The sequence below is a fragment of the Phoca vitulina genome, unplaced genomic scaffold (genome assembly GCF_004348235.1).
Source record: "Phoca vitulina isolate PV1807 unplaced genomic scaffold, GSC_HSeal_1.0 scaffold97, whole genome shotgun sequence".
NCBI classification, from domain to species: Eukaryota; Metazoa; Chordata; class Mammalia; order Carnivora; family Phocidae; genus Phoca; species Phoca vitulina.
The window spans coordinates 240,849-255,582 of record NW_022589800.1 but is presented as its reverse complement, the minus strand read 5'-3'; the positions used below and the strand labels follow the sequence as shown (position 1 = coordinate 255,582).

Genomic DNA, 14,734 nt, shown 5'->3' with positions numbered 1-14,734 from the left:
GGTGGGGGGGTGCCATGGCGCTGGCGGGGCCCCCGGGGGGCGCGGGCTGGACCTGGCGGCCGGTGGCTCGGGACGCGCTCCTGGCGCGGGCCTTCCACTCCTGCACTGAGCTGCGGGGCCGCTTCTACCTGGTGGGGGGCCTCCCGGCCGGAGGGGCGACAGAGCCGAGCGGCGACACAGTGGTCTTCGACCCGGCCGCGGGCCAGGCGGTGCAGGTGGGCGCCCGGGGCGGCCTGCGGCGCAGCCACCACGACGCGGTGCCCGTGGGCGGACGCTGGCTCTGCGTGGTGGGCGGCTGGGACGGGGCGCGCCGCCTGGCCACGGTGGCCGCGCTGGACACGGAGCGCGGAGTGTGGGAGGCGTGGAGCGCGGCCCCCGGCAGCCGCCCCCCCGCCGGCCTCAGCAGCCACACCTGCACCCGCATCTCCGACCGAGAGCTGCGGGTGGCAGGCCGGGAGGGCGGGACCCGCACTCAGCGTCGCTACGGAAGCATCTACACGCTGAGGCTGGACCCCGGCGCCCGCACCTACTGGTATGGCACCCCCTGCCCCAAACGTCTCACCCTCCCTTCATCCATGCTCTAGAAGAGCGACGGCTCGGCAGAACCGCGGGCACCCTGTCCACATCCCGACCCCCTTCCCCCGCATCCACCGTGACGAGAGAGCGAGCGCGCTCTCTGCCGGGATCACCCTCCTCTCCTCCGCCCACTGCGCCGTCCGGACTCCTTTCTGGGCTTGCCGCGGAAGAAAGGCGCTGGGGCCCAGGCAGTACTTCTGCATCCCCACAGCTATAAGGAGGAGGGCTGCCACACAGCCTCCCGCTCGGGTCACTGTGCCGCCCTGCTCCGCACTCCCGGGCCCCACCCAGCTCACCAGCTGCTGCTCTTTGGGGGTTGCAACTCGCCTGAACCAGAAGTAGCTGGGCATTGGAGTCCGGGGAAGATTAAGGTATTATCTACTCACATCTTGCTGAGGGTGGAAGGGGGCTAAAATGGTGAGGCCCAAATCCCCCCCAGCCAACCCCTTCTTTTCTTCCGGAAGGAGGAACCACCTGCTGCCCCCCATTTGATGGAACAGCTTGCCAGGCTTGTGAGCACTGGGCAGGGGTCCCAGCAGGGGCCTCGGGGACTTCGGCATCACTCATGTTCTGTGGTGGGGCCCTTCGCTGTGCTGTTTGGTGGAGAAACTCTGACCAGAGCCAGAGACACCATCTGCAACGACCTCTACATCTATGATACCCGTGAGGGCTGGCCTGGTTAAGGAGGGGAGAAGGTGGGGAGAAGGTGGGGACACGGAAGAACCTGCAGGCGCAGAGAGAGGATGGAGTGATGGGTAGGGAGGAGCAAAAATTGACAAGTTAAAGGAATACACAGAATATTCAACGGTGAAGAGGGCCACAAATCAAGTGAGGAGAAAAAAGGCGGGCAAACCTTTGGTCTCGTGAGAAGCAGAAGCCCCACGGTGCCCAGATTCTCCTGCCTCATTGAGCACTTTCTGACCCAACAGGCAAGTCCCCTTCCACGTGGTTCCACTTCCCCTGTGCAGACCATGGGCTGAAACGCATGGGCCATCGGACCTGCCTTTGGAATGATCAGCTTTACCTGGTTGGGGGTTTTGGTGAGGATGGCAGGACACCTAGTCCACAGGTTTGCATCCTGGACCTATTTATCTAAAGAGTAGTGCCAAGACACAGCCTCTGGTTTGTCGCAAACTCATAAAACCATTACCACCAGAGCTATCCACCTCATTTCAAACGCTTATTAAATTTCAATCTGAGGGCGCCTGGGTGGCTCAGTTGGTTAAGCGACTGCCTTCGGCTCAGGTCATGATCCTGGAGTCCCGGGATCGAGTCCCGCATCGGGCTACCTGCTCAGCAGGGAGTCTGCTTCTCCCTCTCCCGCTCCCCCCTCTTGTGCTCTCTCTCTCTCTCTCAAATAAATAAATCTTTAAAAAAAAAAAAAAATTTCAATCTGAGAGTCAACTTTGTCTGTGAATCTTTTCGGGGGGAGGGTAGTCAACAAGTAGCCACATCTTTATTTGCAAGGGAAAGGATAAAATATGGGACCTCCTCTGATATCATGAGCTATTAGCCTGCTGGAACCAAACCCCACAAGTCATAGGCTTTCCATGCCTCATGCAGATCCCACCCCTAATATTGGGAGAAAGCTTCAGGCTAGAGCTAAGCATTCTGACCAAAACATTTAATTAACAAAAAAATATTACAATAGCAGAGAAAATAATAATAATAACAATAAAGAGAAATTAGAAGAAGTGGGAGTCAGGGTAGAAAAAAATGCAAAGGCCTTGGTCCCTAGGAGACCAACACTCCGGCTGAGCTGGACTTAGCCCCAGCCCCTTCTGAGTTCTCCTTGGCTGCTGGTTTCTCATCTTCCCCCATGAGACGAATGTTGTGCTTTTCCCGGAATTCATTTAATTCTCTTCCCTTTGCCTGAAGCTGCTGTGTGAGTGTCTCAATGATCTTCTGTATCTAGAGAGCAAGTGACAGGGATTACATGAGGCTTTCAGGACTCCCTTCCCCTGCCTGATACGGACTATGGCTGGGGATGTGATGGAGGGATGACACCTCTAGCCTCACCAAGTATTGACAGGAGAGCCCAGCCACTAAAAGTATGCCTTTCTCAAACACAATGATTTATAAACTTTAATGTACGTAAGAACCACTTGGGCTGTTTGTTTTTAACATGCTACTCCACGGGGCACCTGGCTGGCTCAGTCGGTAGAGCATGCGACTCTTAATCTCAGGGTTGTGGGTTCAAGCCCCACGCCGGACGCCGAGATTACTTAAAAAAAAAAAAAAAAAAAGCCACTCCACAGGCCCCACCTCCAACTGTTCTGAATCAATGGGTCAGGGAAGCTGCATTTTAAATCAGTCCTCCAGGTGACCTGGATGCAGGTATCCGTGGACTACACTGTGAGAAACACGGCTCTCCCTGCCCCCTCTCCCCTAGATGGGCCAGGTCACAGAGCGCAGGGAAAAAGGCTGGCAGCCCGCAACTACTCCTGTCTGAGTCTAGACTTAACAGAGCATAAAAAGCACAGGCTAACAGGCTTTTTATGCTGTCTTCAACATGGGTGCCTACCCACCAGCCTACACCCCGGCCCCCCTCCCGCACCTCAGCTGCCCAGAGCTTCTCGGGGATCCCTGCTCACCTGCTCCTTGTTGTTCTCCAGGGCAGGCAGCACCTCTTTGACCGTCCGCTCCACCAGCACACCTCCAACCATGCGGTAGCATTTGCGGGCCTCATCCACCTCCTTCAGCGTGTCAATCACGAGGCTGCGGCAGGAGGACAAGGCTCAGCTGAGAGTTTGGCCCCACCGACCGCACCCGGCCCTCACAAAATGGCCCGGCCAACGCTCCTTCCGTTTGCTGCTCCCCAACCTCCTCACCTGTGCTCGTTCAGCTCCATCTCCAGCTCAGCTGCTTTGGATGCCAGACCCCGCTGTTCCTGCCGAAGGCGGTTGAAGCCAGCAATCACCTTAGAAGACGAGAAAGACTTAACTGAGAGAGGAGACAGTGGACATGGCAGAGGCTCCAGAAACAACACAGGAGGGCAAGCTCTGGACACCTACCTTGGAAAAGGAGCGGAACCCACGTTTGTGATTTCTACCTTTAGTCTGTCAGGACTTCCACTCGCGCAACACTTACGGAGAGCCTACGGCGTGTGAGAACTGTGCCCGGCCCTCCTGCGGCTTCCGCGTGGGGAGGGACAGGCACGGGTACTACGGGGGGGGAGGGCGGTGCTCAGACTTGCAGGGAGAGAGAGCTGTCCGCAAAGGCTTTGTAGTGGGTAACTCTCATTTGGGTCTGCCCAGCATTCCTCCCACAGGGAAACTGCCCTTCCTGAGCTCAGTAGGCTGCTTGCGGGGCTACTATTCACAGGACCCAATGCTCCCTGACCACGGGGGCAGCGACCTGTTCTATACCAGAGTCTCTGTACAGGAACTGATTTTGGGGAAAAGACAAAGAGGTCCAGAAGACAGTGGAAGCCAAGACAACTAGCTGTCCTGCACAGATGATCCTCGGTCCCTCTTCCTGAAATCCCCAAAGCTGCCCTAGTTCTTGAACTTGGTGTGACCCAGTTCTTGAATCTTTCTTTTCATTGTGTTCAATTCTCTGAACGACCCACTCTCCTTCCAAAACACTACTTAAAAAGAAACCAAAAAAAAGTTGGCCAGAGTCCGTTTCTGTAGCCTAGAAACCCTAACATAGGCTTGCGGAGACACACTGCCTTCGCTGAGGCCTGAAGGATGAGAAACTGGGGGAGGATGGGGTGCAAGAGATGCGTAAGAAGTAACGTATGTAAAGGCCCAGAGGAATGATTACTACCAGCTCCTTGTTCCCCAGAAACGGAGCAGGGAATTAACACTTCGTGAAAACCAGACTGGGTACTACTGTCACCACCCCCGTGACTTTCAGTACAGGGCTGAGGACTGTGTGTGGAGAGAAACATCAGATGAAAGGTAGAAAAGGTAATGAGGACAGAAAATTGTGGGGGTGGGTGGGGTAGGAGAAAAAAAAAAAAAAAGGAAAACCTGGGACCCAGGGACAAAAGACCGGGTTTTCAGGTTTTGTCTCCGCCACATACTGGCTCTATGGCCTCGGACATTTAACCGTATGGTTCTCAACCCTGGCTACACATCAGAATCCCCAGGGTAGCGTGAACAGTGGCATCTCAGAACAATTACACAATCACTGGGTGAGGCCCAGGCATCAGTATTTATTTCTTTCTTAAGATTTTATTTATTTTTAGAGAGAGAGAGAGAATGTGCATGCACGTGGGGGAGAAGCAGAGGGAGAGAGAGAATCCCAAGCAGACTCGCACTGAGCCCAGAGCCTGGGGCTCGATCTCATGACCCTGAGATCATGACCTGAGCCAAAATCAAGAGTGAGACAAGTGGGACACTTAACCCTGAGCCACCCAGATGCCCCAGGCCTCAGTATTTTTAAAAGCTCTCCCACATAATTCTATTAGTGCAGCCAGAACTGAGAACCACGGGGTTACTCTCTTTGAGCCTTAGTTCCCTCACGTGTGAAACACACAGGGAACCTACTCTATTGAGCTGTTGTATCCTGTGAACCAGTTAGTATGAAAGGACTCTGTAAGCAGGAGAGTACATTAACTACTATCTCGGCCTTCTCTCCAAACCCACACAGCCTCCCCTCCGGCCCCTCCTGTTCAGCAGAGAGCAGTGAGCCCACCCACTCAAACTACTGCTGAAGCTCTCACTCCCATTCACATCATGTCCAGTCTCACTGCCACTAATGAACAACCACCTCAACCTTACTAGGATCTTTTATCTCTAGCTCTCTCTGCAAGGCTCATCGACAGCTAGTAAGATCCTTTCTTTTTTTTAAGATTTTATTTATTTATTTATTTGACAGAGAGAGACACAGTGAGAGAGGGAACACAAGCAGGGGGAGTGGGAGAGGGAGAAGCAGGCTTCCCGCCGAGCAGGGAGCCCGATGCGGGACTCGATCCCAAGACCCTGGGATTATGACCTGAGCCGAAGGCAGACGCCTAACGACTGAGCCACCCAGGTGCCCCCAGCTAGTAAGATCCTAACGGCTGACCTGTGCCACCCCTACATCCCTCTACTGCTCAAAAAGCCAAGGAACAGGTCTGGCTAGGACCCTGCCACTTGAGCAGCGTGTTGCCTTCTCCAGGCCCCCACCCATCCATCTCCGTCCACTCCGTCCACTCGTTCCAACAGATGCCTTGAAAATCTAACTCGTCTATAAGCTGTTCTTCCTTCGCCTCCACTGCGTATACCAAACTATTCCATTTATAGTTAGCTTTTTCTCCACTGTCAGTGTTACAGATCAAAATAATTTCACCTAAGGGGCGCCTGGGTGGCTCAGTCGTTGGGTGTCTGCCTTCGGCTCAGGTCATGATCCCAGGGTCCTGGGATCGAGCCCCACATCGGGCTCCCTGCTCAGCGGGAAGCCTGCTTCTCCCTCTCCCACTCCCCCTGCTTGTGTTCCCTCTCTCGCTGTGTCTCTGTCAAATAAATAAATAAAAAATCTTAAAAAAAAAACAATAATAATTTCACCTAAGAAAATTCAGTAACTAAACCAGATTCTAGATGCTCTCCTAGCACCCAAATGACCCACTCTTCTAGATGTATGTTGTTAAATACACCAATGAAATCAGCTTAAGAGTCTAAAATTTCTGAGGCCTGAACTTATTTTCCTTAGTAATTAGTAAGAATCTACTTTTCAACCACCAATTTAACACAACTAAAGGCAAAAAAGAGATTTTTTTTTTTAATTCCAATTTTTCTTCAAACATTCTTGTTAATAAACAACCCCTATTTCCTCCTGGTCCAGTTTATGAACTTGTAATCAAATGTCAAACTAGAATAAATCTATTTAAATGTATGAGTTACCCACGGTTATTATGGAAAATTTCAGCCACTGGTGTACTTAAAGAAAATGACATCGCAGCAGCTAACTGTAACCTAACTGGAAATTAGATGTAAAATAAACTGATATTAACCTGCCATCTCTGAGGTCTGCCACATAATGAAGACAGAAAGGCTGTGATCTATTCTCACATTCTTCCTGTTAAAATACAACTTTTCTAATGGTCTTCTCCCTTATGGCTAGAATTAAATTTCCTTCTCTTTCCCTCATTCCCTGTTCTCCTAAAGTTGTCTGGTATAAGCAGGGACGGCCAGGTCAGTGTTGATTCTCTCAGCCCTACTAAAATCATCATCTTACATGTAAACATCCCTCCTGAAAAAGAATCCAATTAAATTAAAATACCAGCTGTTTATTCTATTCAAAAGTAACTGCAATCCTGGTAACTATACAGAGCTCTTTACATTCTCATAATTGGCACATACAAACAATTTTACACAGGACATGGTTTTCTTCCCTCCCCCCACCCCAGCTTTACTGAGATATAATGACATATGACATTGTGTAAGTTTAAGGTATACAACATTATGACTTGATATATGTACATATTGTGAAATGATTACCAAAATAAAATCAGTTAACACATTCCATATGTTAACCCCTTCTATGTGCTCACATATAAATGCGCATCATGTCTGGGTGGTTCAGTCAGTTAAGTGTCTGACTCTTGATTTTGGCTCAGGTCATGATCTCAGGGTCATAAGATGGAGCCCCACGTCAGGCTCTGAGCTGAGTGTGGAACCTGCTTAGGATTCTCTCTCCCTATCCCTCTGCCCCTTCCCCTCACTCAAGTGTATGCGGCACTCTCTCTGTCTCTCAAAAAAATAATAATAATAATAAAGCATATCGGGGCACCTGGGGGGCTCAGTCGGTTAAGCGTCTGCCTTCGGCTGAGGTCATGATCCCAGGGGCCTGAGATCAAGTCCCGCATCGAGCCCTCCATCGGCCTCCCTGCTCTGCAGGGAGCCTGCTTCTCCCTCTAACCCTACTTGTGCCCTCTCACTCTCTCTCTCTGTTAAATAAATAAATAAAATCTTAAAAAAAAATTAAAAATAAAATAAAGCATATCAATTCCTTAAATTTTTTTTAAAGATTTTATTTATTTGAGAGAGAGTGAGAGACAGCAAAAGTGGAGGGGGAGCGTTAAAGGGAGAGGGAGAAGCAGACTCCCAGCTGAGCAGGGAGCCCGATGCGGGACTCGATCCCAGGACCCCAGGATCATGACCTGAGCTGAAGGCAGATGCTTAACCAACTGAGCCACCCAGGCACCCTCCTTAAATTTTGATAGAAAATTATTCCAGGGGCGCCTGGGTGGCTCAGTTGGTTAAGCGACTGCCTTCGGCTCAGGTCATGATCCTGGAGTCCCTGGATCGAGTCCCGCATCGGGCTCCCTGCTCGGCAGGGAGCCTGCTTCTCCCTCTGATCCTCCCCCCTCTCATGTGCTCTCTCTCTCTCTCATTCTGTCTCAAATAAATAAATAAAATCTTTAAAAAAAAAAAAAAAAAAGAAAATTATTCCAATTTTATTGCGTTCCTAATTTTCAACCATGCAGCCTGCCTTCTAATCTTTATCGTTATCTTCTTTGAAATTTTAAATATGCAAATGCAATCTCTTTTTAAATACCTATTTTTTCCACAGTCCTACAGTAAAACACCTTCCTCCCACAGTTTGTAAGTAAAAGAACACTACTATATGCCAAGCACTCTGCTACTCTTTATCTCATTTAATTCTAAAATAAAAACACATTTTAAGACATGTACTTCACTTTATAGATCAGTAGAGCAAGGCTGGTGGGTGTGCGTGTGTGTGTGTGAAAATAACACAGTGAACCAGTACTTCTACCCAGGTTTGTTGAACTCTAAGAATCCAGTTCCTACTGATGTATTATTACTGGCTTGTCATGTATCACCACTCATTAAGGTCAAACTAGGGGGTGGCCCCTGGCTGGCTCAGTCAGAAAAGCGTGCAACTCTTGATCTCAGGGTTGTGAGTTCCAGTCCCACGTTGGGTGTAGAGATTACTTAAAAAAGAAAGTCTTAAAAAAAAAAAAGTCAGGGGCGCCCGATGACTCAGTTGGTTAAGTGGCTGACTTCGGCTCAGGTCATGATCCTCAGGACCCATCAGGCTCTGTGCTCAGTGGGGAGTCTGCTTTTCCCTCTCCCTTTGCTGCTCCCCCTGCTCATGCTCTCTCTCAATAAATAAATAAAATCTTCAAAAAAAAAAAAAAGTCAAACTATTTCCGATGATTTATTTTCCCGTTTCCTTCCTTCTTTTTTTTTTTGTTGTTGTTGTTTATTTAATCAATACCACATAGTGTTGATAACTTCAGGAAAAATCTATAATCATTACCTTTACCTCCGAAATGTCCTTTGGTCTTCTTACCTACATGATGTTTAGTCTTACTGGGTTCAGTGAAAAATAGAACAATAGGTCAAGAATTATGACTAGATGCATCTGGAAAAGCATTTTCTGGGGTGTCACTCACTAAGTATCTTCTTTTCAGTTTAGTGCCCCCTTTCCTGACAAACATACTCAACTATCAAGAAAATGTCTTTGACCAGGGGCACCTGAGTGGCTCAGTCAGTTAAGAGTCTCCCTTCGGCTCAGGTCATGATCTCGGGGTCCTAGGATCAAGCCCCACGTCATCAGGCTCCCTGCTCAGTTGGGAGTCTGCTTGTCCCTCTCCCTCTGCCCCTCCTCCCTGCTTGTGTGTGTTAACGCTCTCTCTCTAATAAATAAATAAAATCTTTTTTAAAAAAAGAAAGACAAAAGAAAACGTCATTGACCTTACTACTCCAACAAATAACAGTTCTCAGCCCTTCTCTTCATCTTCTATTTTAGGACTAGTCTGTACTCACTGCTTCTACTTCCCCACCTCCCATTCACTCCCAACCCACTTTAAATTGCCTTCTATCTATACTAGTTATTAAATTATTATTACTTATTAAACTACCCTCTCAAAAATCATGAATGGCCTCCTACCGAATTCAACAATTTTTTCTCAATTTTAACTCTGCTTCTTCAAACTCTCTTCCTTTAAGTAGCAACACGGTAGGGTGGAAAGAGCCCAAACTTCTGAGTCTGACATGGGTTCATGTCCTAGTATTGCTCTTTACTTGCTATAATGACCGAGTTACTTAACTTTTCTCTTGGTCTCCTCATTTATAAAATGGAATTCATATACCATACGGAAGGGTTTCTAAACATCAGCACTGATATTCTGGGCAGGAAAATACTTTTTTACAGGGGGCTGTCCTGTGCGTGGTAGGAGATTTAGCAACCTCTCTGCTTCTACCCACTAAAAGCCAGTAGCAGCTCCTACTTGTGACAACCAAAAATGTCTCCAGGCATCGCCAAATTTCTCCTGGGGTGAAATCACAGCAGGCTGAGAACCACAGCCTCAGGGTAACAACGAGAACGAAACTGAGGGAATATGTCCAGTGCCCAATACAAGGAAGGTTCTCTTCTCTCTTCTAGCTTCCAGGACCCTTTGGTTCATTGGTTCTCCTACCTCTCTTAACACTTCTTTCCTCTTCCTGAAGTTCTTCCTCTCACCCCCACAGTGGAGACAGGATCTAAGATTCTTTCCATAGTACTTCTCCCTTTATTACCTAGACTATTTCAATTCGTATCTTAGCTACTTCTATGGCTTCAACAATTGCCTTTATTCTACTGCCTGCAAACCCAGGCCTTCTCAGAAATTCTAGACCCATACTTCCAAGTTAGAGGAAGGAGCTCTGAAGTCGGTCAGAAATGATTCCGCAGTCTAACCATGAGCAAGTTATCTCTTTTTTGAATCTTTTCTTCACCAATAACATAAAGATAATAACTGTCTCCTAGGATATTGTGAAGATCAGTTAGTTACATCAAGGACTTAGGACAATATCCAGTATATAACAGGTTGTCAATAAATAGCTATTAGTACAGAACATTTCCACTTAAATATCCTACGGATACCTTAAACTCAGGTCATCTGAAGCGGAATTGATCATCTTTTACCCCGTTTGAAACTGTTCCTTTTCTTGTCTCCATTTCTTTCTTTCTTTTTTTTTTTGAAAAGATTTTATTTATTCATTTAAGAGAGACAGAGACAGAGAGAGAGCCGGGGCAGAGGGAGAAGCAGGCTCCCTGTGGAGCAGAGAGCCCAATGCGGGACTTGATCCTAGGACCCTGGGGATCACAGCCTGAGCCGAAGGCAGACGCTTAACCGACTTAGCCACCCAGGCACCCGTCTCCCCTATTTCTGCTAATGACACCACTCTAGCCCTCCAGGTAGGAAACCCTGGTTTCATCTTTGAACACACCCTTATCCCAACAACTGCCAAATTTACTGCACCTACTTCAGCAATTTTTCTTAAGCTCTCTGACATCACCCTAGTCCGAGCCTTCATTACCCACCGAGTCCGAACTACTCCTGTAGTCTTCTAAATTATCTCCCTATTTTTGGGCTCTCCAAATTCATCCTATACACTGCTGGTAACACTTGATGACATAGAAAAATGTTCATGATATATTAGACTTAAAACAAAGACTACAGGGGCACATGGATGGCTGTCGGTTAACTGTCTGCTCTTGGCTCAGGTCACGATCCCAGGGTCCTGGGATCGAGCCCTGCATTAGGCTCCCTGCTCAGCAAGGAACCTGCTTCTCCCTCTGCCCTTCCCCCCTACTCACGCTCTCTCACTCTCTCGCTCACCTCTTTCTCCAATAAATAAAACCTTTAAAAAACAAAACACAGATTACAAAAGTATACATTGTATAATACTAATATTATAAAGTATATAAATACTTTTTTATAGTATTTGTCATGTCCTCCCTTTCCATCTACACAACATACAAAAATATAAAGGAGGGGGAGAAACCTCCTTTGGAGTATTATCAAAGGATATATTCCAAAATGGTAATAGTAGTTATCTTTGGATACTAGGATCATGGGCAATTTATTTTTTATTTTGTACTTTTTCCTGTGTTTTCTACATTTCCACAATGAACATGTCTTGTTTTATGTAAAAGAAAAATAACAACAGCATACCACACATCCTTCTGTGACTCCCTCACTGCTTACATTAAAAAGTTCCAGATTCATAGACATTGGAGAGGGTATGTGCTATGGTGAGCACTGTGAATTGTGTAAGACTGATGAATCACAGACCTGTACCTCTGAAACAAATAATACATTATATGTTAAAAAAAAAAAAAAAAAAGAGATAGTAGGAAGGGAAAAAAGAAGGGGGGGGGGAAATCGGAGGGGGAGAAGAACCATGAGAGACTATGGACTCTGAGAAACACACTGAGGGTTCTAGAGGGGAGGGGGGTGGGGGGATGGGTTAGCCTGGTGATGGGTATTAAAGAGGGCACGTATTGAATGGAGCACTGGGTGCTATATGCAAACAATGAATCATGGAACACTACATCAAAAACTAATGATGTCATGTATGGTGACTAACATAATAAAATTTTTTTTAAAAAGTTCCAAATTCTTTGCCATGCAAAGACTCAGCTTGCTTTAAGCACCACATCTTTCTTATACCTCATGATTTAGCTAAACTAACCAGTCACTGCACTTCATGTCAGCCTGTGCTTTCCTAGTCTAGCTCTCCTCTTCTTATCCTATTCCCTATATCCTATTTCCATTACCACTGTTCCAATCTATCCATTCCTTCAGGCTCAGTTCAAATATCTTTAATATGATCATGTATACATGGAAAAATACGTCTGATTCTCAAATCACCCACTCAATTGAAAGCCCTGCTCTTCCAGTTACTGACTTTGGGTAAGTTAACTAAAGTCTCTGAAACGCAAATATCCTTACCTATAAAGGGAGAACAATATAACCTGCTCCAAATAGCAGTAATTAAATAACAGAGGAAAAAATGAGTACCTAGTACAATGTGTTACTTCCTTCCATCTTGTATATAAGGGACATATGTAGCTCACATTTGCAGGAGTGATAAATCATATATATATATATTTTTTTTAATTTTTTAAAGTAATCTCTAGGCCCAACACGGGTCTTGAACTCACCACTCTAAGATCAAGAACCACATGTTCTACCTACTGAGCCAGCCAGGCACCCCAATAAATCTAATATTTTTTACCCAGTGTTCTCTCTGGAACACAAAGGCCACATATTGTTAAGCAAGAACAGCCTCAGAACTCAATTACCACAACTGCTCAGTTTCTTTTGAGGGCTTCTTCTCTTTCTCCATAACCCCTTAGATATTGGTTCCACCCTTGTTCTGCTTCTTTTTTCACTTTCTGTACAAACCCTAGATGATTTGGCCCATAACCATGACTTTGTCTACCATCCATAAGCTTATAATTCTCTAATCTGTATCTCTGACTCAGATTTCTGTAACTCAAGATTTATAAGTCAAACCGACTATTAAAAATGTCTCTACTTGAACATCCTACAAGAAACCCAAACTCAAAACCCCCAAATAAACTTATTCCCCAGCTCCCCGCCCCCGACATTTCCTATCTTCCTACATTCCCTATGACACCAGCATCTATCAAAGACAGAAATCTGAGAAACATCCTAGACTCCTATCCCTTTTTCTTCACATTGAAGGCTTGTATTCCATCCCACACTCTAAGTCTACCTGCACCCTAAACATGCCAGGCAGGTTCATGCCTCAGTGCTTTTAAGCATATGAGTCCCTCTACCTAGGAAATTCTCCATTTCCTTCTTGCTTGACTGATTTCTCTCTCATCCTTTAGAACTGAATTGAAGGATTATGTCTTCCAGAAAAAACAACAAACATACTATATTCCAGTCACTGTGCAAAAACACTTTGCATGCACTTCTTGTCTAATAATCAAAAGTGATGAGGTATGCACCACTATATTTTTACAGGAGGGCAAGGTGAGAGAAGTAACTCACAGGAGGTCATCTACACATAATAAACAGTGGAAATGTGATTCAAGCACAGATCTGCCAAACGCCAGTGCACTTCTTACGCTCTTAGCCACCCCCACTATACCACAGCTCCCCTTTCCCACCCACTCCTCAAATCCCATAACCTCCTGCTTAGTTAGAGGGTCCCTCTTCTAGCTACCATAAAGAGGGGCCTATGTGGAATATTGTACATCTTTACTGTTTGGTTTGTCTTTTCTCAAATGAGTCTGTGAGCGATCTTGAAAACAAGGTCATTTCATGTATCCGTTTTCCTGTACCAAGCAGAGGGCCTCAGCACATGGTAGAGCCTCAGAAAATACTAGGTTCCTTCTCCCTTCCCTTCCACCACAACGGCCCCCGCCCCCACCTGGGGACAGAAACTATCCTTTCCCCCGCTCCGCAAAATCCCACAGCACTTTATACCTATTAGGACACTCATCCTTTGCCTCATGTTAGCATTTTGTAGGTCTTATTTTACTATGAGCTCTTTGAAAAATCTTTATGCGGACACCTTTGCCTGTAGTAACTGTTCAACAAATAACTGATAAGTGAACCTGTAATTAAAAGAGCTGTTGTTTATGTTTTCCTTTCTATTATGTAGATATCTTCCCACCTCTATTAATCACTAGCCCCATCATTAGCAAACTATGGCTCCCACGCCACAAAAGGCTTTCTGAGTTATTAATCAAACGTTTCCCGATGCTAGACACTGGGGGAAATGCAAACTCGGGTTAGAAAAGGGTTTCTGGCCGCTAAAGAAATCCAATCTAATAAGGACTTGCGAGTCAACAGTATGGAACACTAGACTCTTCAAGTAGGTGAGTCACGTGGCTCTGCAGAGTGAGGGCGACTGTCAACGTCGTTTCAGGGTCACGTAACAGACCACACAACCAGCCCGTTGACTAATCCCCCGGGATTCGTTACGAGCTGCCCGGCCCAGCCTATCCTGTTTGAGGGTGCGGAGAAGTGGGGAAAGCGACGACCTATCTCCCCTCACAACCGTGCATCCTCCCACACGCTGCATTTCGGGGCTCTGGCCTCCTGCTGGCTCACCCAACACCCCAAGGGAGGCGTGGCCTTCACCTACCAACTGTCCTGCTCTCCCCCCCGGGGCTCGGCCAGCTTCTCCAAGGACCCTCCCCTCTCTGGGCGGCCTCGCAAAGGTGAGACCGGAGTGAGGCCTGCACCAGCCACAGGCTCCCCCCTCTCCTCGCATCGATTCTGGACTCGGCCCTGTTGCCCTCCTTCGGGTTCTCCGCTCCTCACCTGCTCTGCCGACACCGCCCCTTTCCCCGCGCCGCTGCCGCCGCTCTTGCCGGCACGACCGCTGCTCTCCGCCATCTTCGCCGCCTGCTGGGCTTCCGGCGTGCGCAGCTCCGCCCCGCCGTGCGTCAC

At 47.4% G+C, this 14,734-nt stretch overlaps 2 protein-coding genes across 2 annotated transcripts; one reads left to right on the top strand and one right to left on the bottom strand.

The window, feature by feature from the left end:
* The first annotated feature begins 14 nt into the window (after positions 1-14).
* On the top strand, positions 15-1,837 carry KLHDC9 (kelch domain containing 9). The gene is made up of 4 exons (XM_032397199.1): positions 15-532; positions 788-947; positions 1,041-1,239; positions 1,506-1,837. The coding sequence occupies exons 1-4, from the start codon at positions 15-17 to the stop codon at positions 1,670-1,672; spliced, it is 1,044 nt and encodes a 347-aa protein (XP_032253090.1). The 3' UTR covers positions 1,673-1,837.
* A 351-nt stretch (positions 1,838-2,188) lies between these two features.
* PFDN2 (prefoldin subunit 2) lies at positions 2,189-14,722 on the bottom strand. The gene is made up of 4 exons (XM_032397190.1): positions 14,606-14,722; positions 3,408-3,496; positions 3,171-3,294; positions 2,189-2,487 (listed from the first exon to the last, which is right to left on the bottom strand). Exons 1-4 carry the CDS (start codon positions 14,678-14,680, stop codon positions 2,311-2,313), a joined length of 465 nt encoding a protein of 154 aa, XP_032253081.1. The 5' UTR covers positions 14,681-14,722; the 3' UTR covers positions 2,189-2,310.
* Between the last annotated feature and the right edge of the window lie 12 nt (positions 14,723-14,734).

What these genes read in the sequence shown, in the direction of transcription:
- PFDN2 (XM_032397190.1), bottom strand. Translation starts at nt 14,680, where the DNA reads ATGGCGGAGAGCAGCGGTCGTGCCGGCAAGAGCGGCGGCAGCGGCGCG. An exon ending in GGGCGGTGTCGGCAGAGCAG is followed by an intron (nt 3,497 to 14,605) that starts GTGAGGAGCGGA and finishes TCGTCTTCTAAG; the next exon opens with GTGATTGCTGGCTTCAACCG. An exon ending in ATGGAGCTGAACGAGCACAG is followed by an intron (nt 3,295 to 3,407) that starts GTGAGGAGGTTG and finishes CTCCTGCCGCAG; the next exon opens with CCTCGTGATTGACACGCTGA.
- KLHDC9 (XM_032397199.1), top strand. Translation starts at nt 15, where the DNA reads ATGGCGCTGGCGGGGCCCCCGGGGGGCGCGGGCTGGACCTGGCGGCCG. An exon ending in CCCGGCGCCCGCACCTACTG is followed by an intron (nt 533 to 787) that starts GTATGGCACCCC and finishes GCATCCCCACAG; the next exon opens with CTATAAGGAGGAGGGCTGCC. An exon ending in GGAGTCCGGGGAAGATTAAG is followed by an intron (nt 948 to 1,040) that starts GTATTATCTACT and finishes TTCTTCCGGAAG; the next exon opens with GAGGAACCACCTGCTGCCCC.